Source organism: Salmo salar, chromosome 03 (assembly GCF_965601325.2).
Source record: "Salmo salar chromosome 03, fSalSal1, whole genome shotgun sequence".
Lineage (NCBI taxonomy): Eukaryota > Metazoa > Chordata > Actinopteri > Salmoniformes > Salmonidae > Salmo > Salmo salar.
In genome coordinates this window covers 85,587,501-85,611,057 of record NC_138293.1, presented here as the reverse complement: position 1 = coordinate 85,611,057, position 23,557 = coordinate 85,587,501, and the positions used below count along the sequence as shown (strand labels likewise).

General features: G+C 45.0%; 1 protein-coding gene across 2 annotated transcripts in view; it reads left to right on the top strand.

Annotated features, from left to right (window-relative positions):
• Window positions 1-23,557, top strand: part of LOC106606482 (cAMP-dependent protein kinase type I-beta regulatory subunit) — a 236,251-nt gene that overhangs the window by 135,942 nt on the left and 76,752 nt on the right. For both annotated transcript variants that reach the window (XM_045715631.2, XM_045715632.2), the window contains 2 exons: window positions 1,743-1,901; window positions 22,524-22,584. In XM_045715631.2, the coding sequence (XP_045571587.1) occupies window positions 1,743-1,901; window positions 22,524-22,584 (220 nt within the window). The remainder of the gene's footprint in view (window positions 1-1,742; window positions 1,902-22,523; window positions 22,585-23,557) is intronic.

The window sequence follows — 23,557 nt, the reverse complement described above, 5'->3', positions numbered from 1 at the left end:
TCACCCTAACCCCTCACCCTCACACCCCTCCTCACACTCACCCTAACCCCTCACATTAACCCCTCACCCTCTCACCCCTCCTCACACTCACCCTAACCCCTCACATTAACCCCTCACCCTCTCACCCCTCCTCACACTCACCCTAACCCCTCACCCTCACACCCCTCCTCACACTCACCCTAACCCCTCACATTAACCCCTCACCCTCTCACCCCTCCTCACACTCACCCTAACCCCTCACATTAACCCCTCACCCTAACCCCTCACCCTCAAACCCCTCCTCACACTCACCCTAACCCCTCACCCTCACACCCCTCCTCACACTCACCCTAACCGCTCACCCTCACACCCCTCCTCACACTCACCCTAACCCCCCACACTAACCCCTCACCCTCACTCCCCTCCTCACACTCACCCTTACCCCTCACCCTAACACCCCTCCTCACACTCACCCTAACCCCTCACCCTAACCCCTCACCCTCACACCCCTCCTCACACTCACCCTAACCCCTCACCCTCACACCCCTCCTCACACTCACCCTAACCCCTCACACTAACCCCTCACACCCCTCCTCACACTCCCCCTAACCCCTCACCCTAACCCCTCACCCTCACACCCCTCCTCACACTCACCCTAACCCCTCACACGAACCCCTCACCCTCACACCCCTCCTCACACTCACACTAACCCCTCACCCTCACACCCCTCCTCACACTCCCCCTAACCGCTCACCCTCACACCCCTCCTCACACTCACCCTAATCCCTTACACTAACCCCTCACCCTCACTCCCCTCCTCACACTCCCCCTAACCTCTCACCCTCACACCCCTCCTCACACTCACCCTAACCCCTCACCCTCACACCCCTCCTCACACTCACCCTAACCCCTCACACTAACCCCTCACACTCACACCCCTCCTCACACTCCCCCTAACCCCTCACCCTCACACCCCTCCTCACACTCACCCTAACCCCTCACCCTCACACCCCTCCTCACACTCCTCCTAACCCCTCACATTAACCCCTCACCCTCACACCCCTCCTCACACTCACCCTAACCCCTCACCCTCACACCCCTCCTCACACTCACCCTAACCCCTCACCCTCACACCCCTCCTCACACTCCCCCTAACCCGTCACCCTCACACCCCTCCTCATCCTCTCCCTAACCCCTCTTCCTAACTGCACACACACCTCAACCTCACCCTAACCCTCACAGCCCTCCTCACACTCACTGCCCTCACTACAGCCACGGCCCTAACAACAACCCAGTGTGATGTATGGCAGCAGCAGACTAAGGGGACTAGAACTAGGGCTGTGTCCTGGTCAGGTCACATGGTCAGGTAAAACACTTGGTCCTAGCTACAGAGGTAGGATCTTAAAGAGGCTTCTGAAGTTTCTCATTTCCAGACTTGAGTTTGTCTTAACTAAAAATGGATCAACACCTACAAAATGCGATAATGCAACACAATAATTCCCATTTCCTGTTGCTGCAGGATTATTAGGATTCTATTCTCTGATTGGCCAATTCAGTGGAGGTACTTTTGTTCAGACAGTCCAATCATGCCTTTTCTGTGAAATCTGATGAAATCTGATGATCTTACAGTATGTGTTGTGTTTAAAAACAATATGCCCATGTAGCTAAATACATTACCCACGCACAGTATTGTGGGAGGCTGTTACAGCCCACGGAAGCCCCTCTCACGGTATCTGTCTGTGTGTGTGTGTCTCTCTCTACAGGTCTATGTGAACGGAGAGTGGGTGACCAGTATCGGGGAGGGGGGCAGCTTTGGGGAGCTGGCCCTGATCTACGGGACCCCCCGGGCCGCCACCGTCAAGGCCAAGACTGACATGAAGCTGTGGGGCATCGACCGGGATAGCTACAGACGCATCCTCATGGTACAGATACACACATGTAGAAACACACACACACACACACACACACACACACACACACACACACACACACACACACACACATGACCAGGACAGCTACCAATGCACCTGATGGTACAGGCTGAGCACACACCAACCTGTCTGACTCTACAGCCTCTGTCCAGACACCAACCTGTCTGACTCTACAGCCTCTGTCCAGACACCAACCTGTCTGACTCTACAGCCTCTGTCCAGACACCAACCTGTCTGACTCTACAGCCTCTGTCCAGACACCAACCTGTCTGACTCTACAGCCTCTGTCCAGACACCAACCTGTCTGACTCTACAGCCTCTGTCCAGACACCAATCTGTCTGACTCTACTGCCTCTGTCCAGACACCAACCTGTCTGACTCTACAGCCTCTGTCCAGACACCAATCTGTCTGACTCTGCTGCCTCTGTCCAGACACCAACCTGTCTGACTCTACTGCCTCTGTCCAGACACCAACCTGTCTGACTCGACTGCCTCTGTCCAGACACCAACCTGTCTGACTCTACTGCCTCTGTCCAGACACCAACCTGTCTGACTCTGCTGCCTCTGTCCAGACACCAACCTGTCTGACTCTACAGCCTCTGTCCAGACACCAACCTGTCTGACCCTGCTGCCTCTGTCCAGACACCAACCTGTCTGACTCTACAGCCTCTGTCCAGACACCAATCTGTCTGACTCTACTGCCTCTGTCCAGACACCAACCTGTCTGACTCTACAGCCTCTGTCCAGACACCAATCTGTCTGACTCTGCTGCCTCTGTCCAGACACCAACCTGTCTGACTCTACAGCCTCTGTCCAGACACCAACCTGTCTGACTCTACTGCCTCTGTCCAGACACCAACCTGTCTGACTCGACTGCCTCTGTCCAGACACCAACCTGTCTGACTCTACAGCCTCTGTCCAGACACCAACCTGTCTGACTCTACTGCCTCTGTCCAGACACCAACCTGTCTGACTCTACTGCCTCTGTCCAGACACCAACCTGTCTGACTCTACTGCCTCTGTCCAGACACCAACCTGTCTGACTCTACTGCCTCTGTCCAGACACCAACCTGTCCTCCTCAACCACTGCACTCCACTCAGTACAGCAGAGAAATAGTAGCCTGTCTAACACAGACCACCCTTCACACAGACCACCACCCACCAAGTGTGGGTTTGTTCTCATGTGGCTGGACTGGCTGCCTTCTCCCTCCTTCCCAGAGACAGATGGAGGAGAAGAGGGAGAAGGGGAGGGAGGACACACCTTACAGGGAGGAGGACAGACTTGACAGAAATACATACACACACTTCCCTGTCCTGGACCTCATCTGTGGAGGAATGTCTAAATGTTTCAACTGGGAAACAAGGTGCTCTGTCCCAGCCATCTCACACACACACCACCACCATCCAGTTGTGTAAAGATGACTAATAGTGTGTGGGTTCATTCGCTTGCGTGCGTGTGTGCATGAGTGTGTGTGTGCTCTGCTGCTACATACTTCCTCTGATCTCTTTAGCTACCTTCCTATAGAATTTACCACCTAACTCCTGATAGTGAGCATAGTTTAAACTACCAATCAGACAATGAAGAGACGTAATGTAGAGAGACGTAATGTAGAAAGACGAAATATAGAGAGACGAATTGTAGAGAGACGAAATGTAGAGAGACGTAATGTAGAAAGATGAAATGTAGAGAGACGTAATGTAGAAAGACGAAATGTAGAGAGACGAAATGTAGAGAGACGAAATGTAGAGAGACGAAATGTAGAGAGACGAAATGTAGAGAGACGTAATGTAGAGTGACGTAATGTAGAGAGACGAAATGTAGAGTGACGTACTGCCCTACCCTGCAGCTACACACTGACCAGCTACAGGCATAGGCAGTCAACATACCCCAGTTTACAGGAGGAAAAAAAGAAATAAAAAAATCATGAAATGAAATGTATGCATTCACTACTGTAAGTCGCTCTGGATAAGAGCGTCTGCTAAATGACTTAAATGTAAATGTAATGAACACACACACACATGCATACACACAAACACACACTGTACACACACACACACACACACACACCCAGCACCAGACTCTTTGTTTTGGACTGCGCGGCTGCCAGAATTCCACACACTTTATTAAAACAGCTTTAAAGATCATTGACAGCCGTTATTAAGAGCAGGTCCACATCATTGTATTCTACTTCTCTTTTTCGCTCTTTCTCGCTCTTTCTCTCTCTCTCTTTCTCTCCCCTGCTGCTGCTGTTTGAGTCAGAGAACTGAAGAAAGAGAGAAATAAAGGCAGCTAGAGAGAGGAGAAAGACAGAGGGAGAGAGAGAGCGAGAGAGAGAGGGAAAATTGAGAGAGAAAGAGAGAGAAAGGAGAGAGAGACTGAGAGAGCGCGAGAGAGGGGAAATAGAGAGAGTGAGCACTAGAGATTGGTTACTAGGGAGGGCTTTGCCTTCCATGGAGGTATGTGCTCTGGAAGTGACATAAGTGCCATCTGAGCTGAGTGGTCCAAGCAGTTCAACTTCACTCAGCCAAGTGTTCAGCTAGTTTACATGTTCAGTTTTAGTGCAGGCTTGGCCACTGATGGGACTTTCAGTGTTAACACCACATTTCCTAAAGGTCTGATGCCTGGTTGCAACACTGCTGTAGACTGACTGAAGCTGTCTCAGTGGTCTCAGGTGGACCCTGCACACCCCTCCTCCTCCTCCTCCTCCTCCTCCTCCTCCTCCTCCATTGTGCTCCGACTGGTTAACGATGCAAAGCTATGCCCTGGATAAACACCCATTCCATTGTCTCTGCCGTTTGAACTCACACGCACAAATGCACACACACACACACACACATGCAGGAAAACACACACACATAAACATACACACATATAAGAACACACACATACAGGAACAGACGCACACACACACAGGAACACACACAGGAACAGACGCAGCCGTAAACAGCCAAACAGAGTAAACGATAAACAGAAGGTCGTGGATACAGAACACTCTTTTCACACCATTTCGCCTGGTGGGTGGTGCTATAGGCCACGGTGGGCATAGATTTCAGCGCGTGTACAGGTCAAATCAAATCTCATTTTATTTGTCACATGCGCCGAATACAACAGGTACAACAGTGAAATGCTTACTTACAAGCCTTTAACCAACGATGCAGTTTTGAGAAAATATCCCAAAAATAAAAATAAATTAAAAAGTAAGAGATAAGAAAAAGGAATAATTAAAGAGCAGCAGTAAATAACAATAGCGGTGCTATATACAGGGTACCGGTACAGAGTCAATGTGTCAAAGTGCAGGGGCACCGGAGTCGAGGTAATTGAGGTAATATGTACATGGGGGGGGGGGGGGGGGGGGGTGAAAAATAGTCTGGGTAGCCATTTGATTAGCTGTTCAGGAGTCTTATGGGTTGGGGGTAGAAGCTGTTTAGAAACCTCTTGGACCCACAATGTCAAGAATAAGCCGAGCACTAACTGATGTCTGGATTGTGGAATCTATTCAGCACACCTCTAAAGCCATATAGTACAGGTTGACTAAAGCCATAGAGTACAGGTTGACTAAAGCCATAGAGAACAGGTTGACTAAAGCCATAGAGAACAGGTTGACTAAAGCCATAGAGAACAGGTTGACTAAAGCCATAGAGTACAGGTTGACTAAAGCCATAGAGTACAGGTTGACTAAAGCCATAGAGAACAGGTTGACTAAAGCCATAGAGAACAGGTTGACTAAAGCCATAGAGCACAGGTTGACTAAAGCCATAGAGTACAGGTTGACTAAAGCCATAGAGAACAGGTTGACTAAAGCCATAGAGTACAGGTTGACTAAAGCCATATAGTACAGGTTGACTAAAGCCATATAGTACAGGTTGACTAAAGCCATAGAGTACAGGTTGACTAAAGCCATAGAGTACAGGTTGACTAAAGCCATAGAGTACAGGTTGACTAAAGCCATAGAGTACAGGTTGACTAAAGCCATAGAGTACAGGTTGACTAAAGCCATAGAGTACAGGTTGACTAAAGCCATAGAGTACAGGTTGACTAAAGCCATAGAGTACAGGTTGACTAAAGCCATATAGTACAGGTTGACTAAAGCCATAGAGTACAGGTTGACTAAAGCCATAGAGTACAGGTTGACTAAAGCCATAGAGTACAGGTTGACTAAAGCCATAGAGAACAGGTTGACTAAAGCCATAGAGTACAGGTTGACTAAAGCCGTAGAGAACAGGTTGACTAAAGCCATAGAGTACAGGTTGACTAAAGCCATAGAGTACAGGTTGACTAAAGCCGTAGAGTACAGGTTGACTAAAGCCGTAGAGTACAGGTTGACTAAAGCCATAGAGTACAGGTTGACTAAAGCCATAGAGTACAGGTTGACTAAAGCCATAGAGTACAGGTTGACTAAAGCCATAGAGTACAGGTTGACTAAAGCCATAGAGTACAGGTTGACTAAAGCCATAGAGAACAGGTTGACTAAAGCCATAGAGTACAGGTTGACTAAAGCCATAGAGTACAGGTTGACTAAAGCCATAGAGTACAGGTTGACTAAAGCCATAGAGTACAGGTTGACTAAAGCCATAGAGTACAGGTTAACTAAAGCCATAGAGAACAGGTTGACTAAAGCCATAGAGTACAGGTTGACTAAAGCCATAGAGTACAGGTTGACTAAAGCCATAGAGTACAGGTTGACTAAAGCCATAGAGTACAGGTTGACTAAAGCCATAGAGTACAGGTTGACTAAAGCCATAGAGTACAGGTTGACTAAAGCCATAGAGTACAGGTTGACTAAAGCCATAGAGTACAGGTTGACTAAAGCCATAGAGTACAGGTTGACTAAAGCCATATAGTAGAGGTTGACTAAAGCCATAGAGTACAGGTTGACTAAAGCCATAGAGTACAGGTTGACTAAAGCCATAGAGTACAGGTTGACTAAAGCCATAGAGTACACTACACGATTTTAGCCCTTTTTGAGAAACTCTATGGCAGCACCCAAGGGGCCTGAACTCCCTGTAGATTTTGCAGTGATGTAGTGTCCCCATGAGGGACAGAACACTGAGCAGATCATGGCACAACTAGAGAACATTACCAATCCCAACGCTCCGTATTTTCCACCGGCTGCCCACCACCACAGAATGCACTGAGCTAGGATGAAACACCTGCATTTTGGAGCTGCATTTTTTTTTAGCTAAACAGGTGGGGCTCAAAACAGGTGGGGCAGAGCCCTTGGCCAGTCCGTTGTTGTGTCGTGTGATCTTCTTGGGTCCTTGACGTCAAACAGATCTGCTTCAGAGCTGTCTGTTTAGCTTGCTAGTCGGCTTGAACAGTAGACACCAAACGACTTGGGAAACCCAGCTTAAACTTGATACATAAGCAAAGTAATTGGGAAATAAATGAGTAGCAATACTATATCTTGAGTTGAGTGGAAGATATTTGCTAAAGTTAGCTAGATAAATACTTGTTAGCCAGCAACATTTTGTCTGTAACACGAAAAGCAGACAGTCGGCTCTAGCTAAGTAACACCATAGTCCACCACGACCTAATGGTTTTTCTTCACCTTTCCACAAAGTGTCTGGTATGTGTCTGCATGGTATGAGGGAGTTAACCCCAATGTATCACAGAATAGCTGGATTATTTGCAGAGTGTGGCTGTGATCTAACAAGTTTGTTCATCATGCACTAGGTCCTGGCCATCATTTAATAAAGCTAAATATAATGACTCCGTTGTTGGGAATAACATGTGGCTACACACATAATAATGTCGTAACGATGTTAACATGAAAAGAAAGGAATTACTAGTAGGCTAGTTAAGAGATGCAGGAATTGAGATGAAGGCAGGATCCAACAGTTAGGGTCTCTATCAGGCCCTAGGACACACACACAACACATGAGGATTTAGAATTATATGGAGACACGAAGGGGACAACCTGCTACATTAACACTACATAACCAGTGACAAATAAAAGAATGTCAACTGAAATGAACATTAACCAGCTAAACAGGTCAACATGTCATCCTTGGTACACACAGCATAAAAAGGAGGACTGAGGACAAAGAAAGCGCATGCATTCACCAAACATCTAACTGAGGAAAACAGATGAATATCGACTAGTTATACTAGTTGTCTGATTGGGAACTACCGTTGTCTATCAAATTACAGTGTCAAATTATTTCAATTTGGCATTGGAAGTTTTATTGAGTACAGGCAGTAATACAGCAGTCAAATCCCATGGGGAGTCTCATCAGATCAGATGTTATCAGCAAGCCAGAGCCATCTGTGGAAAGAGCACAAGTAGAACAAACATGTATTCTGTTTTCACATATATCTATCATTCAACATAAGATTCCACCTAAAACAATGACATGAGCTATGTCCCAATTCAGCTCAACTCCTCACTTCCTCTCTACTCGCATCCTTCTCAAAACCCATTGGAGGTCTGAGGGGAGGAACCTTGTGGGGTTTTAGAAGGAGGCACGGAAAAAGGATGCAAGGAATTGAGGAAGATAAAATGGCACAGAGCTGTTGCATGTTTGCCTCAATATGAAATGTCAGATTTCACTATGTGGGACTGAGCAAAGGTGTATAATCCACACCATTCATCAGTATTATTGAGCCATAAGAAACCCTCCTTAGTTAGTTAACACGTACATGACGGTTGGGAGTACGGTGCCATACCTTTAGCTCCCAGGAGCAGAAGAGCTGACACACTAAACATGAACTTGTGGTAGATGTCTGTGGAGGGGGTCTTGACCACGATCTGGCTGTTCTCCAGACACCGGTAATGCTGGAAGTGGGGCTTCAGCACAATCTATGGAGAGGACAGAAAGATACTGAAGATGGAATTAGATTTAGTATGGAGTCAAAGGGCTGAATCCCAACTTAAAATCCTTGTAGCCTAACATTGTATGCAATGACATCAATGCATGATTTACACAATAGTCTCAGTTGTGTGTGAGGGGACTAACCGAGTCGATGAGTATGTATGGGGACTGGACATCACTGAATGCAGAGTAGAGGGGCAAGCTCAGACGAACAGTGTAGTCCATCCCTGCCTCAAAACACTGGTCTGGGGAGCACCACATATCTGAGGAGTTGAGAGAGAGATGTCACAAAACACTGCACTAAATTACACACAAGAAATATGTGTGCAAACATAACAGGCCTGTAATACAGTGGGTTTACAGACTGAATAGAGTCATATACACAACACGTATATCCTACCCTACACTTACATATACAGACCCATTACTCACTCTCTCACACGCAACACACACAGAGAGAGACTAGGTGTGTGTTTACCCTGATCCAGGGTGGAGGGATATCATCTGGTTGTGGTCATCAGGCATGGTGTTGGTACAGCGGCTGTTTGTTGAGATCACACTGGGACGCATCACTGTCATCAACGCCTCCTCCCACTGGTCCGGTAACTACGCCAACACAACAGGTACATAGACATTGGAGTTTGATACCCCTGGTCAGGACTCCACTGAGGAAGGTGGATGGATACATATGTGCTGAGTTGTGTAAGGCACAAGATGAACTAGAGGACACCCATGACCCCAAAGATCTTAGAAGAAAGTTAAGTCAAGGTCAAAGGTGACTTACATGTCCAAACTTGGTGTCCTCTGCGTCGTAGGTGTAGTGGTCCAGGGCCATGAGGTAGGAGCCTGACTCCACCTTGTCAGATGTGTTCTCTACACACACACTGACCTGTCTCCTGAGATCAACTGCAGTGAGAGAGTAAACATAGGAAATGTCATAGACAGAGATCAATTGGAAAAGTTTCATCATTTTAGAGTTGCGTTCATGGTAACAGTCCGTTTAAAGACTGCTGCTGTATCAATAGAGGCAACTGTGGATAATCATTTAGCCAAGTGATATTATACTATGTGGTACTGGGCTGCAGAGAGCTGCATCCCTGCGGGTCCCGACAGATATCATTGCGGTGCGGTCTGCATTTTTCATGCTGTGGGTGAGAGCGGGCGGGCGGTCCGACAGACGACTTTGGGATGAAAATATTTTTTGGTCCCGCAGATTATTTGGAAACTGTCATCTTTTTGCTTTGTATGCATTATTCACATACACTCAGAATTCGCTGCTTCCTCTTCATTAGCCTGCCTCTCCTCTTCTAGTTGGGCGTGTGAGATCAAGTGTGCCTACTATATGTGTAAAAGTAATCTGTATTTCAAATAGACTGTATCTCAACGTATACAGTTAGCGGTTTACAATATTGGCTATTTAGTTTGGCGTTTGATTTGGCTCCCCCTCACCTCATCTCAATCAAGGACCTCTTCCCCAGTGAGGGCCTTTCCTGTCTATTCTCACCCTGCCTCTGCCTTCTCCGCCACTACATCCCAGTCATGCTGGTCTTCCAAGTCCTCCTTCCATGCTAACCCCTCGTTAACTTGGCTGGCTAGCTAGCTAGCTACAATGCTCTTGGTTAAACCAAAGATACTGGTAACTTTTATATGTGGTTAAACGTTAGCTACTAACTAGCTAACTAGCTAGTTAACTTCCTAGCAGCGGCTAGCTGACGGTGACCTAGCTTGCCTTTAAAACAGAAGACCAAATAACTACTGTATGTAAATAAGGTATTTCAGTTTTTTTTATACATTTGCAAAAATGTATAAAAAACTGTTTTCACTTTGTCATTATGGGGTATTGTGTGTGTATATTGATGAGAAAAAAATATAATTTAATCCATTTTAGAATAAGGCTGTAACGTATCAAAATTTTGAAAAAGTGAAGGGGTCTGAATACTTTACAAATTCGCTGTAGCTACAGTGGGGGGAAAAAGTATTTGATCCCCTGCTGATTTTGTACATTTGCCCACTGACAAAGAAATGATCAGTCTATAATTTTAATGGTAGGTTTATTTGAACAGTGAGAGACAGAATAACAACAAAAAAATACAGAAAAACCCATGTCAAAAATGTTATAAAATGATTTGCATTTTAATGAGGGAAATAAGTATTTGACCCCTCTGCAAAACATGACTTAGTACTTGGTGGCAAAACCCTTGTTGGCAATCACAGAGGTCAGACGTTTCTTGTAGTTGGCCACCAGGTTTGCACACATCTCAGGAGGGATTTTGTCCCACTCCTCTTTGCAGATCTTCTCCAAGTCATTAAGGTTTCGAGGCTGATGTTTGGCAACTCAAACCTTCAGCTCCCTCCACAGATTTTCTATGGGATTAAGGTCTGGAGACTGGCTAGGCCACTCCAGGACCTTAATGTGCTTCTTCTTGAGCCACTCCTTTGTTGCCTTGGCCGTGCGTTTTGGGTCATTGTCATGCTGGAATACCCATCCACGACCCATTTTCAATGCCCTGGCTGAGGGAAGGAGGTTCTCACCCAAGGTTTGACGGTACATGGCCCCGTCCATCGTCCCTTTGATGCGGTGAAGTTGTCCTGTCCCCTGTCGTGTCTTTGGCTATGCCGGATTAAGTGATATGACATGCTAACCTGTGAAATTCTTTCTCTGTAATTAATATTACCTGATTAAGCTAATCATGTAAATGTAATTAACTAGAAAGTCGGGACACCACGGAAGAGTGTTTATAGAGCCGTTATCTTCCGAATAAACTCTTAAAGACCTATTTATATTTTACATCGATAGCAGTCAATATTAACCCTTATCTTATTTTCAGTCTCATAATGAAAGTTGTAAATTCTTGGCTATCTTCACGAACCCTGGCTAACAAGTTGAATCAGAAATACAAAATTGGGTTTAATTATTTATTTACTAAATACCTAAACTAATCACACAGAATTACAAATACACAGAATACAATGATGTCATACAGAAAACGTCCACCTGTATAATGGCTGGTTACACAAAGGAAAGGGTGTTGGGCTTGAATGAAAGAGCGGGAAGACTTAGGAACAAAGAAACAGCAGCTATGCTATCGTAAATACATTATCTTATGTATTCTAAATTACCGCCCATTTGGAAAAGGAAAATGCAATAAATATTTACTCTGAGCTGCGCTTCGGTAGATTGGTCGTAGATGCTGGCCGGGTTGGCCAACAGGTCTTCCTGTCCTCGGAAGAATGTCAATGGTGGTAAAGTGGATACGTGGTGGTATCTTCGTCTGTGGTTGTTAGACTGGATCCGTCGTCCATCCTTTCCTAGCCCACGTCTACAGCGGCCGCTGCTAACTCAACGGCTAGGAAGTATCACTTCTGTAGTGAATAAGCTCAAAGTTCATACCATTCGCCACCAAAGCTCACGCCGAGGTTGGCTTAGTTCTGTACTTGACATGTGTGTCCTTCTAACGTAGAGGCTGCAGACCTCACGTACTGGAACATGTGGTTATCTTTTCGTCAAAGGCTTATATAGTGGAGAGGGGGAAGGATGTGTTTCGTTGTTTATAACCCCTGTCTCTTCACAGGGGCGGGCCACTGATCAAGCAGGGCACTTTCCTTATGAAAACCCAATTCTCTCATTTGGAAGCTAAAATTACATTTAATCTCCTAACAAACAATTTCAATATCAAACATTTCAATTGTATAACAATTCCATGTGACTCTGATAACTAGAGGGTGTATACTTTCCCAGGTACAGTTTATGTCGTCCTGTCATCAGTCATAATGTCTCAGATGACAACCGAACTGACATCCATACTCATTACGTTCCAAAGCATATTTCCAACTGGTTTTATTAACAAAATATGGTTCCTTTTCCCCATTTGTTTGATGTTCCCAGACTCTCTATATTTAACACATGCTATTCAGCAGTCCTTCAGTAGGGTCAGAAAGAGAGGGGAAGGGAGAAAGGTATTTATGGGGGGGTCATAAACCTTACCCACAGGCCAACGTCATGACACCCCTTAGCAGAAAAACACCCCCAAAGAATAATGTTTCCACCTCCATGTTTGACGGTGGAGATGGTGTTCTTGGGGTCATAGGCAGCATTCCTCCTCCTCCAAATACGGCGAGTTGAGTTGATGTCAAAGAGCTCCAATTTGGTCCCATCTGACCACAGCACCTTCACCAGTTGTCCTCTGAGTCATTCAGATGTTCATTGGCAAACTTCAGACGGGCATGTATATGTATTCTTGAGCAGGGGGACCTTGTGGGCGCTGCAGGATTTCAGTCCTTCACGGCGTAGTGTGTTTCCAATTGTTTTCTTGGTCACTATGGTCCCAGCTGCATTGAGATCATTGACAAGATCCTCCCGTGTAGTTTTGGGCTGATTCCTCACCATTCTCATGATCATTGCAACTCCACGAGGTGAGATCTTGCATGGAGCCCCAGGCCGAGGGATATTGACAGTTCTTTTGTGTTTCTTCCATTTGCGAATAATCACACCAAATGTTGTCACCTTCTCACCAAGCTGCTTGGCGATGGTCTTGTAGCCCATTCCAGCCTTGTGTAGGTCTACAATCTTGTCCCTGACATCCTTGGAGAGCTCTTTGGTCTTGGCCATGGTGGAGAGTTTGGAATCTGATTGATTGATTGCTTCTGTGGACAGGTGTCTTTCTTACAGGTAACAAGCTGCGGTTAGGAGCACTCCCTTTAAGAGTGTGCTCCTAATCTCAGCTCGTTACCTGTATAAAAGACACCTGGGATCCAGAAATCTTTCTGATTGAGAGGGGGTCAAATACTTATTTCCCTCCATTAAAATGCAAATCAATTTATAAAATTTCTGACATGCGTTTTTCTGGATATTTTTGTTGTTATTCTGTCTCTCACTGTTCAAATAAACCTACCATTAAAATTATAGACTGATCCTTTTTTTGTCAGTGGGCAAACGTCCAAAATCAGCAGGGGATCAAATACTTTTTTCCCTCACTGTACATATTTCAATATTGAAATCATAGTTGGTTAGTTGGTTGGTTAGGTTCTCTACTGAAAACGTACATTTTTATCGTCGGCCATCATCCCTACTTCACCACCACCATCACCTTTCACAGTCAAAATCCGGTGTCTACTAGATAACACAAAGTCAAAATTGTCTATATCATAAAAATGTGCTTTTTGGTCTTCATTTAAGGTTAAGGTTAGGTGTAAGGTTAGCAGATACATTGTAGAAATAGGCTGGGTTTAGCCATAATAATTGTGACTTTTTGGCTGTGCCAACCATGTTCATTGGCTACAATTTTCACTGTAATAAAATTCTATTACAAGATTGCTGTTACGAGAGCAGGAGTTTTTGGTGTGGGAGGAGAAATCCATGTGGGGATGTGGTGAATTTGTGAGAGCACAGAACAAAACCAAAAGTTCTGCTCTCAAGTTAATATTTTGCGTGCAGCAATGATGTTCTGCTCAGTAGAAGTCACAATTGCAACTCAGGTTTAATTTGCGCACCCTCGCTGCCTGTGCACTCGTTGGACCCATCCTCTGCTTGCTCAACCACATTCTGGCTCTCGACTGGTCTGTGCTCGCAGGACACATCCTCTAAGCTCTCGACTCTCGACTTTGCTAACTCAATGATGTTTCATCTTGCTCGACAGCGCCATCTTGCACGCAATGGACTTTAGAGGCTGATTTGATGCCTTAGAGGCGCGTGAGCGTCACCAACGCTCTTTTAATGTGAGTGGGTTTAAATAATGTGAGTGGGTTTAAATAATGTGAGTGAGTTTAATTCATGTGAGTGGGTTTAATTCATGCGAGTGGGTTTAATTCATGTGAGTGGGTTTAATTCATGTGAGTGGGTTTAAATAATGTGAGTGAGTTTAATTCATGTGAGTGAGTTTAATTCATGCGAGTGGGTTTACTTAATGTGAGTGAGTTTAATTCATGTGAGTGAGTTTAATTCATGTGAGTGGGTTTAATTCATGTGAGTGGGTTTAATTCATGTGAGTGGGTTTAATTCATGTGAGTGGGTTTAATTCATGTGAGTGGGTTTAATTCATGTGAGTGGGTTTAATTCATGTGAGCGGGTTTAATTAACATGAGCGGGTTTAATTAATGTGAGCGGGTTTAATTAATGTGAGCGGGTTTAATTAATGTGAGCGGGTTTAATTAATGTGAGCGGGTTTAATTAATGTGTGCGGGTTTAATTAACGTGAGAGGGTTTAATTAACGTGAGCGGGTTTAATTAACGTGAGTGGGTTTAATTAATGTGAGCGGGTTTAATTAACGTGAGCGGGTTTAATTAACGAGAGACAGAGTCTACAACCCACACAAGTGGCTCAGGTAGTGCAGCTCATCCAGGATGGCACATCAATGCGAGCTGTGGCAAGAAGGTTTGCTGTATCTGTCAGCGTAGTGTCCAGAGCATGGAGGCGCTACCAGGTGACAGGCCAGTACATCAGGAGACGTGGAGGAGGCCGTAGGAGGGCAACAAAATCTGCAATGCTCTTCTAGTGTGAGATGTACAACGACAAGTTTTGAGAACGGTGATCAGCAACAGCCAATGAGAGGTCTCCAGAGAAGAAGCCAGGGAGATGATGAGGTTGTATTGCACATAACCTATCGTAGCAGGAGTTAAATACACGTAGATCCCTAGGTACTGGTCTGGACGAGAATATTAACAAAAAGGAGTTAAGATGGAGTGTCGCCTTAACCTCTTTCCAGCATAAGGTTGTTGGGGACTCGACAGAGGCTATATCACACATAAAAATCCTATTAAATTACTAGTATTCTTAATTCTATGGTATCTCATCACCCAGAATGTGTATACTGAGTCTCGGGCAGGAGTAATGACTAGGCCTTCTACTAGTATGCATTTGTCCTTTACTTTTTTTAGACAAAACCAAAGCCAAAGTGAAATTTTTACAGCTCTGAAGTTCACAAGTAATATTATTCAATACAAAATGTAAGTGATTGGCAAAGTATTTCAACTCTTTATGGCAAGCATGAATGCCTGACTGAAATGTTTATGAGGCAACTTTGAGCCACAGCTCATTCTAGCTAATCTAGTAACATCATCACTGTATCACATCATTGTTTTGGCGAGACAGCGTGGTATGGAGAATCCTCACGACCAAGTGAAGAATCTTGTAGTGTGTGACCCTGTACTGTGCCACATCGTTTACGTTGGCAAGACAAAAAACTACAGGAAAGATGGTTGTTTGTGAGAAGCTCAGCGACGTTAAGATTTAGAAAGTCGTGTAGTGTGTGCCTGGCATAAGCCTAACTACCGTAATGGATGTTACTGTTTCATCAGGGAGACACAAAGATAAAGTCATCAAATGGAATCACTGAATACACGTTATGTTTACTATTTAATCCAGCCACAGATCAGAAAGAAGCTAAACAAATCCTTTTGTATATGAATTTCACATTGTTTAAAGTTGAGCGATATCATTCACACAAGGTAATGAGACTGGGGTATACGTCCAGGATAATATGGGAATGTTGGCCTCATGTATAGGCCCTCCAACAAATAAATAAGACCAAGGACATCCAAAACCCATCAGATGAACTGTTTTTAATTAAACCAGCTACCCAAATCATTCATCTCAGTGGTTGACAGTATACAGGTATTATTGCATGCTGAGGAACCAATCGCAGTGAAATTAGATTAAATCTGGTCATGATCAGTTTCCTATATTTCATTCAGGTAAGCTTAGTAAATTGGCTTGGTATCATCATTGGTGTAGTTGGTTGGCTAGCAAGCAAAACTTGACGTTACACATCGTTCACTTTTGAGAAAACTGGTCCAGCCACTAACTGTTTTTAGTTCAAATAAAGGGTTCTCGGTTGAATGTGGAAGCGCATCAGACAGTCCTTGCACTTTGAAACCCACTCCCACCATGACATATAGCACTGACCACCATGTGAAATGGAGTGGAAAGAGTGTGTCCCGAATGAGAAACAGAGAGAGAGAGAGAGAGAAGCCTGTGTGTTTCATGTTGGACAAAGATGAAGGCGATGGAGGTGGATGGATATTAAAGTGAATGGGTTGACCTGGCCATGTGCCACACCTCAGGCTCTTTGATTCTTCCACCAAAGAGAGGGTGGATAAAGTGCAGGAATTCACAGGCGAAGTGAAATGCTGTGGTCTCAATGCAGAGTGAAGAATGGCTAAGGCATGGTCAACAGAAAGAAGAGCCTACAGCATCTGACTGACATTCACTCCAGAAAGACATTCCCGTGACTCCGTTTTTATTTATTTAGTTATTTCACCTTTATTTAACCAGGTAGGCTAGTTGAGAACAAGTTCTCGTTTACAACTGCGACCTGGCCAAGATAAAGCAAAGCAGTGCGACACAAACAACAACACAGAGTTACACATGGAATAAACAAACATACAGTCAATAATACAATAGAAAAAGTATATACAGTGTGTGCAAATGAGGTAGGATAAGGGAGGTAAGGCAATAAATAGGCCATAGTGGCGAAATAATTACAATATAGCAATTAAACACTGGAGTGATAGATGTGCAGAAGATGAGTGTGCAAGTAGAGATACTAGGGTGCAAAGGAGCAAAATAAATAAAATAAATAACAGTATGGGGATGAGGTAGTTGGATGGGCTATTTACAGATGGGCTATGTACCGGTGCATTGATCTGTGAGCTGCTCTGACAGCTGGTGCTTAAAGCTAGTGAGGGAGATATGAGTCTCCAGCTTCAGTGATTTTTGCAGTTCGTTCCAGTCATTGGCAGCAGAGAACTGTAAAAAAAAAAAAAAGTGGCCGAAGGAGGAATTGACTTTGGGGGTGACCAGTGAAATATACCTGCTGGAAAGACATTTCATCCAGAAAGACATTCCCTTGACTCCATCCAGAAACACATTCCCTTGGCTCCAACCAGAAACACATTCCCTTGACTCCATCCAGAAAGACATTCATTTGACTCCATCCAGAAAGACATTCTCTTGACTCCATCCAGAAAGACATTAATTTGACTCCATCCAGAAAGACATTCCCTTGACTCCATCCAGAAAGACATTCATTTGACTCCATCCAGAAAGACTTTAATTTGACTCCATCCAGAAAGACATTCATTTGACTCCATCCAGAAAGACATTCATTTGACTCCATCCAGAAAGACATTCATTTGACTCCATCCAGAAAGACATTCCCTTGGCTCCAACCAGAAAGACATTCCCTTGACTCCATCCAGAAAGACATTCCCTTGACTCCATCCAGAAAGACATTCATTTGACTCCATCCAGAAAGACATTCTCTTGACTCCATCCAGAAAGACATTAATTTGACTCCATCCAGAAAGACATTCCCTTGACTCCATCCAGAAAGACATTAATTTGACTCCATCCAGAAAGACATTCATTTGACTCCATCCAGAAATACATTAATTTGACTCCATCCAGAAAGACATTCCCTTGACTCCATCCAGAAAGACATTAATTTGACTCCATCCAGAAAGACATTCATTTGACTCCATCCAGAAAGACATTCCCTTGACTCCATCCAGAAAGACATTCCCTTGACTCCATCCAGAAAGACATACCCTTGACTCCATGCAGAAAGACATTCCCTTGACTCCATCCAGAAAGACATTCCCTTGACTCCATCCAGAAAGACATTCCCTTGACTCCATGCAGAAAGACATTCCCTTGACTCCATGCAGAAAGATATTCCCTTGACTCCATGCGGAAAGATATTCCCTTGACTCCATCCAGAAACACATTCCCTTGACTCCATCCTGAAAGACATGCATTTGACTCCATCCAGAAAGACATTCATTTGACTCCATCCAGAAAGACATTCCCTTGACTCCATCCAGAAAGACATTCATTTGACTCCATCCAGAAAGACATTCATTTGACTCCATCCAGAAAGACATTCCCTTGACTCCATCCAGAAAGACATTCCCTTGACTCCATCCAGAAAGACATTCCCTTGACTCCATGCAGAAAGACATTCCCTTGACTCCATGCAGAAAGATATTCCCTTGACTCCATCCAGAAAGACATTCCCTTGACTCCATCCAGAAAGACATTCCCTTGACTCCATCCAGAAAGACATTCCCTTGACTCCATCCATAAAAATATTCCCTTGACTCCATCCAGAAAGACATTCCCTTGACTCCATCCATAAAAATATTCCCTTGACTCCATCCAGAAAGATATTCCCTTGACTCCATGCAGAAAGATATTCCCTTGACTCCATCCAGAAAGATATTCCCTTGACTCCATCCAGAAAGACATTCCCTTGACTCCATCCAGAAAAATATTCCCTTGACTCCATCCAGAAATATACTGCTCAAAAAAATAAAGGGAACACTAAAATAACACATCCTAGATCTGAATGAATGAAATTATCTTATTAAATACTTTTTTCTTTACATAGTTGAATGTGCTGACAACAAAATCACACAAAAATAATCAATGGAAATCCAATTTATCAACCCATGGAGGTCTGGATTTGGAGTCACACTCAAAATTAAAGTGGAAAACCACACTACAGGCTGATCCAACTTTGATGTAATGTCCTTAAAACAAGTCAAAATGAGGCTCAGTAGTGTGTGTGGCCTCCACGTGCCTGTATGACCTCCCTACAGCGCCTGGGCATGCTCCTGATGAGGTGGCGGATGGTCTCCTGAGGGATCTCCTCCCAGACCTGGACTAAAGCATCCGCCAACTCCTGGACAGTCTGTGGTGCAACGTGGCGTTGGTGGATGGAGCGAGAGATGATGTCCCAGATGTGCTCAATTGGATTCAGGTCTGGGGAACGGGCGGGCCAGTCCATAGCATCAATGCCTTCCTCTTGCAGGAACTGCTGACACACTCCAGCCACATGAGGTCTAGCATTGTCTTGCATTATGAGGAACCCAGGGCCAACCGCACCAGCATATGGTCTCACAAGGGGTCTGAGGATCTCATCTCGGAACCTAATGGCAGTCAGGCTACCTCTGGTGAGCACATGGAGGGCTGTGCGGCCCCCCAAAGAAATGCCACCCCACACCATGACTGACCCACCGCCAAACCGGTCATGCTGGAGGATGTTGCAGGCAGCAGAACGTTCTCCACGGCGTCTCCAGACTCTGTCACGTCTGTCACGTGCTCAGTGTGAACCTGCTTCATCTGTGAAGAGCACAGGGCGCCAGTGGCGAATTTGACAATCTTGGTGTTCTCTGGCAAATGCCAAACGTCCTGCACGGTGTTGGGCTGTAAGCACAACCCCCACCTGTGGACGTCGGGCCCTCATACCACCCTCATGGAGTCTGTTTCTGACCGTTTGAGCAGACACATGCAAATTTGTGGCCTGCTGGAGGTCATTTTGCAGGGCTCTGGCAGTGCTCCTCCTGCTCCTCCTTGCACAAAGGCGGAGGTAGCGGTCCTGCTGCTGGGTTGTTGCCCTCCTACGGCCTCCTCCACGTCTCCTGATGTACTGGCCTGTCACCTGGTAGCGCCTCCATGCTCTTGACACTACGCTGACAGATACAGCAAACCTTCTTGCCACAGCTCGCATTGATGTGCCATCCTGGATGAGCTGCACTACCTGAGCCACTTGTGTGTGTTGTAGACTCTGTCTCATGCTACCACTAGAGTGAAAGCACCGCCAGCATTCAAAAGTGACCAAAACATCAGCCAGGAAGCATAGGAACTGAGAAGTGGTCTGTGGTCACCACTGCAGAACCACTCGTTTATTGGGGGTGTCTTGCTAATTGCCTATAATTTCCACCTGTTGTCTATTCCATTTGCACAACAGCATGTGAAATGTATTGTCAATCAGTGTTGCTTCCTAAGTGGACAGTTTGATTTCACAGAAGTGTGATTGACTTGGAGTTACATTGTGTTGTTTAAGTGTTCCCTTTATTTTTTTGAGCAGTGTATATATATTTTTTTACCTCTATTTAACTTGGCAAGTCAGTTAAGAACAAATTCTTATTTTCAACGACGGCCTAGGAGCAGTGGGTTAACTGCCTGTTCAGGGGCAGAACGACAGATTTGTACCTTGTCAGCTCGGGGATTCAAAGTTGCAACCTTTCGGTTACTAGTCCAACATTCTAACCACTAGGCTACCCTGCCAGCCCTTGACTCCACCCAGAAAGACATTCCCTTGACTCCATCCATGTGTCCATGTTGGGACCAGAGTTGATGACATTAACCTGTTCCAGACCAGCTCTCACCCTCCCAACCCCATGAGTCAGCCAACATGCAGGGAAATGTAAGCAAGCTAAGCTCTTAAGCCCCCCAGGGGTGTCTGCTGCTCTGCTGGGCCCTGGTAGAACGTTGGGAGAACATTGGTAGAACATTCCTATAACAGGGTCTCGTGTTCTAATTCTATGGTCTGGTGCATCAGTGTGGTCTGCCGGTGAGTGGGGAACGCTCCGTCTTTCACCATCTATTTCTCAGTACTGAGACACTGGTTTGATTTTCTTAATAGGTTTTCAGTCAAAACTTTAAACATGTTAGTCATGAAGGAAGCTGTCTGGCTGTCTGGGTAGCAGAAAAATGTAAAAGGCGGCAGAACTAAAAACAGACTGTACTTTACACACACAAACACATGCACACATGCACACACGCGTAAATACTCACTACACAGATACACACACACACACGCATACACTTTCCCTCTCTCTCTCACACACACGCACAAATACACACACACTCTCGCTTTCTCTCTCTCTCTCTCTCTCTCTCTCACATACACACACACACACACACACACACACACACACACACACACACACACACACACACACACACACACACACACACACACACACATCCAGGAGGGAGTGGATGGCGAGAGCCAGAGAATTCCTTTAATCAAGCTGTTTACTCTTGGGAGATCAATGCATCACTCGCTTGGGAACATTTCTCCCCTTTTAAGAGAAAATGTGAAATTATATTAAATTAGAGGCAGCAGCAGCAGGCCTCATCAGACACTTCCAGACTAAAGACACCCTTGGTCTTGAGTCACTGTATAATTTCCATATGCAAACGTAATGCTGCTGCTGCCTGGGAGCAGACTGGGGTGACGCCGTCTCTCCCTCTCTCTCTCTCTCTCTCTCTCTCTCTCTCTCTCTCTCTCCCTGTCTCTCCCTCTCTCCCTGTCTCTCCCTCCCTCTCTCTCTCCCTCTCTCTCTCCCTCTCTCTCGCTCTCTCTCTCTTGCTCTCTCTCGCTCTCTCTCCCTCTCTCTCTCCCTCTCTCTCTCTCTCCCTCTCTCTCTCCCTCTCTCACATCTCCCTCGTTGCCCACTGAGATGTAAAGAGGAGCGTAGCGTAGCAGAGTGGGTCTAGACTTTTCAGAAAGCACCTGTTGATCATAGTGAAGTCAGAATGGCTGGGTGGGGTGGTCACAGCTACTGTACAGTGTGATATTGTCTGATACTGTTGTTCACACCAGGTACGAGGAGATATTACACATCTACAATGAGGTATAATGTAACACACACACTTATCATTTCCTTAATGGCTGACATTTCTCCATTCACCGCCTCTTTGAGTGTTTGGGCACAATAATTTGCCAAGCACACACACACACACACACACACACACACACACACACACACACACACACACACACACACACACACACACACACACACAGTGCTTTACCATACACCACAGTGCTTTACACCTCCCACCTACTGCACAGTACTGTTAGCACTAATGGGCCCAGTGGCACACCATTAAAGCCCATGTTTTAGAACTGTTGTTGTAGCTGGTTATGGAACTGTCCTTCTCTCCTTGTCAACCTGTTTATGCCTTCTGTTTCTATATTCTGTTTCTAACTCTGTTTTCTCCTCTACAGGGTAGCACACTGAGGAAGAGGAAGATGTATGAAGAGTTCCTAAGCAAGGTTTCCATCCTCGGTGAGTGTGTGCGTGTGCGTGCATACGTGTGTGTACATGTTGGTTTGTTGGAGATTGCATTTGATATGAGAGGCGTATGCGTGTTTTTATGTGCGTGTACCTGTGTGTTTTTATATGTGCGTGTACCAGTGTGTCTTTATATGTGTGTGTACCTGTGTGTTTTTATGTGTGTGTGTACCTGTGTGTTTTTATGTGTGTGTGTACCTGTGTGTTTTTATGTGTGTGTGTGTACCTGTGTGTTTTTATGTGTGTGTGTTTTTATGTGTGTGTGTGTACCTGTGTGTTTTTATGTGTGTGTGTGTACCTGTGTGTTTTTATGTGTGTGTGTACCTGTGTGTTTTTATGTGTGTGTGTGTACCTGTGTGTTTTTATGTGTGTGTGTTTTTATGTGTGTGTGTGTACCTGTGTGTTTTTATGTGTGTGTGTGTACCTGTGTGTTTTTATGTGTGTGTGTGTGTACCTGTGTGTTTTTATATGTGTGTGTGTACCTGTGTGTTTTTATGTGTGTGTGTGTGTACCTGTGTGTTTTTATGTGTGTGTGTGTGTGTGTGTGTGTGTGTGTGTGTGTACCTGTGTGTTTTTATATGTGTGTGTGTGTGTGTGTACCTGTGTGTTTTTATATGTGTGTGTGTACCTGTGTGTTTTTATGTGTGTGTGTGTACCTGTGTGTTTTTATGTGTGTGTGTGTGTACCTGTGTGTTTTTATGTGTGTGTGTGTACCTGTGTGTTTTTATATTAAATCAAATCAAAGTGTATTGGTTGCGTACACAGATTTGCAGATGTTATCGCAGGTGCAGAGAAATGCTTGTGTTTCTAGCTCTAACAGTGCAGTAATACCTAGCAATAAAAAACAATACACACATATAATCAAAAAATCAAAAAATAATACATATCAAAATGAGCAATGTCAGAGTCCAGAATATAAATATATACACTGAGTGTACAAAACATTAAGACCAAATAAATACATGCA